Source organism: Maniola jurtina, chromosome 22 (genome assembly GCF_905333055.1).
Source record: "Maniola jurtina chromosome 22, ilManJurt1.1, whole genome shotgun sequence".
Lineage (NCBI taxonomy): Eukaryota > Metazoa > Arthropoda > Insecta > Lepidoptera > Nymphalidae > Maniola > Maniola jurtina.
Genome location: NC_060050.1, coordinates 3,261 through 6,231, shown reverse-complemented (window position 1 = coordinate 6,231; position 2,971 = coordinate 3,261). Strand labels below are relative to the sequence as shown.

At 51.8% G+C, this 2,971-nt stretch overlaps 1 protein-coding gene across 1 annotated transcript; it reads right to left on the bottom strand.

Moving 5' to 3' along the window:
• Nucleotides 1–496: 496 nt before the first annotated feature.
• On the bottom strand, nt 497–2,452 carry LOC123877079. The gene has a single exon (XM_045923589.1). It carries the CDS (start codon nt 2,450–2,452, stop codon nt 497–499), a length of 1,956 nt encoding a protein of 651 aa, XP_045779545.1.
• Nucleotides 2,453–2,971: the final 519 nt, after the last annotated feature.

The window sequence follows — 2,971 nt, the reverse complement described above, 5'->3', positions numbered from 1 at the left end:
GATATCGCCACCGATGATGATATTCGGCGTACCGAGGTTATTGACCACTGTCGCGATGAAGTCTAGATCCATATCAATGTCCGCATCTTTTTCTAGATAGACGGAGACAAAGCCTACCAGGACACCGTTAACCCTAGCCTTGCATGCCACAATATTCTCCGTAATTAATTCTGGATTCACGATTAAGTGTAAGCTACGGTCAGTGACAAGAACTGCCGACTTAACTGGTTTGGATCGGTCCATGGTGTCTTTCTGGATAACTCTGCAGTTACATTTAATTTGTGCGTCCGAGCCCACATACGGTTCTTGAACTAATAAAATAGCGATTTGGAGGTCGTAAGCAGCTTGAAGGCATTCTTTTTGGGCAGCATATCCCCTGCCCAAGTTTATTTGCGCTACTTTTAGTTGATCAATTCCCCTAGTAGTAGAGCTAGGGCTCTGAGGTTCTGAGAGCTGTGAGTCTAATACTCCCTCGTTATTGTCCTGGCTGCCCGTATCAGCAATATGAGACCGAACTTCTAGCTATTCGGTCCCATTTCTGCCATTCCGGGCAGCTTTGACTATAAGCTCCGTGGGTGCAGGTCTCTGGCTTTTCCCCTTTGTTTGAGCAGTTTATGCAAATAGGGGTTTCCGCCCTTCTCGGACAGTGCCGCGTGTCGTGACTTCCCGCGCAATGTCCGCACGACTCCTCACCCCGGCACTCCTTCGAGAAGTGCCCAAAGCCCATGCACTTGTAGCACTGGACTATCGGTGATTGGTCTTGTGCTACAATCACCTGATAGCCAATTCTCAATCTCATGTCCAGGAGAGTTTTATAGAGACCAGGGGAGACCTCGATTATGACATTACTAATGTCTTTGGTTCTCCCTTTAGTTCTCCTCACTACTTTGATATTTTCATTCAGCAACACTGCTTCCCCCAGAGTCCCTGTATTTTGCCTCATGATCGCTTCCACCACCTGTGCATCCGAAGTGTCGTTAATGACCCCTGGAAGCCTTAGGAGCGGGCGTTTGGTTGTAATTTGCGCCACAGTTAACTTTTGAGAGGCGTCTTTCAGCGCTGTTTGCAGCTTAGACCTGCCTTCAGCTGAGTCGCAGGTCAGGACCACTTTTTGGTTTTTCCGTCTCCTGATGGAGCTGACCCCAACCCCTAGTCCAATGACGTCTACGCTTGATTTAATTGCTTTAACTACGTCGTCACTGGTATCCCGGGGGTCGGCGGACTCCACCAGCAGAGGGAAATTCGGCCCTGGCTGCGTCGACGGCTTAGGTGTTTTCAATATTGTTGCAAATGTTTTCTGGGCCCACGGTGCTCCTTGCGGTTGCTCAGTGACCCTTGGTTCTTGCACCTTATTCTCCTCAAGGGTCATAGTGAGCGTTCCCACGTCCAATCTTAGTGCTGCTATGTCCTCTTGGACCCTGCGCATCTCCAGGACGGGGCATGGCGCCGTTGGGTCGGTTCCCACACTATATTTCTTTACCTGGTCCTGTAACTCATAAACCAAGTGTCTGACTGCCTCGACTTCTTTAAACGTGTGCTCTATTTTGAGCTTAGCCTCAGCCATCAGCTCCAGATGTCTTTTGTCTACTTCCAGGAGTGAGGCACCGTGCTTGGCCTCCATTTGCGCTAGCCGTCGCTCGTATCCGGCCCGCTGTTTTTCTTTTTCAGCAATATGTCGGTTACGAGAGTCTGCCAAGCGCAAGATCATTTCTTGGAGGCCGTGCAAGCCGCTAATAACATCCTCCCTGATGTCTCTATGCAAGTTTCTACTCTCCTCCAGCCTGGTTTTTGTTTTCTGAAGGAGAGTATTAGCAAGGCGAGGCATGTCATGCAGCGCCCCTCCACCGACGGCTGACAGATCCGACATGAAGGAGTCATCCCTTGCCTCATCTGCCGGCTCCTCGGCTTGCCGGACACTGCATTCTATCTCCGCTGCAGCCGCTGCTCTCAGCTGCGCTCTGATACGCAGCAAGGAAGACTCCGACCGTGGCTTGGCCGGTGACGTCCCAGGTTCTATTATCGGAATTGGAGTAGAGGTGGTGTGAAATATGTCACCTTCACTACCTCTGCGCGCCCTACTGCCCTCTGTTTGTGGAGAGCTTTCCGCACTCCTGAACTCTGCGGAACTAGGGATCCCTTCTGTGGAGTCGCCTATCGCCTGAGCCACTGGAGATTCAGCTGCGCTCTCAAAGCCAACGCTACCAGGTGATGAGGTGCACGTGCCTCCGTCTCGGTCGGTGTCCTCCTCCGAAGGGGCTGGGATCCTCAGCCTGAGAGGCGGGGCTTGCTCAGGCGTAGGGTCCCGCTCTGGCCGTTTTGAGGAGGCCATTCCCTTGGAAGTCTTGGTATTAGCTCTACGTACCATAGAGGCAAGCCTCCTTGTTTGTTTTGCTGGCGAGCACGGCTTCGCCGTCGCCCGCCCGCTGACGCTCGACGATGTTGTTGCAGACATCTAGTAGTAAAATAGCTACTAATAAAATCGGTTTTTATTTGGCGCCGTAGCGCACCGTCACGCTCGCGATTTTAAGGTAATTTCGTCAAGAATGTTTTAAAGACCGATCGGAATCCGGGGACACAAAGGTCAAGGGGTCGTTACGGTCGCGTTTGGTCGAGTGTGATGGGCCGAAGGATAGTGCTCGTCAAGTCCAAGGCCCGAACTCGGGGGCTAACTGTAAGAGATTGGAAGCTGCGGGCTTAGGGGCCCTTCGGGGAAGAGAATTTCCCAGCCCCAAAAAACACCCCCTTAAGTGAATCAATCCAGGGGCGCTAATGGGCTGAAACTAGAACTATGGGCTGAATAAATTGAAGTGATGCACCAGGGGGCAGAGGGTAAGTAATCTACTCGCCGTCGGGGGCTTTAAAGGGGGCCCACGCTTTCGGCCTACGTCCCTTGGTTCAAATACGAAGCTGTTTGTGATTTGTCGCGGTATTACAGTCGGCGAGTTAGTTCGTGGCCGCTTAAAATTAAGAA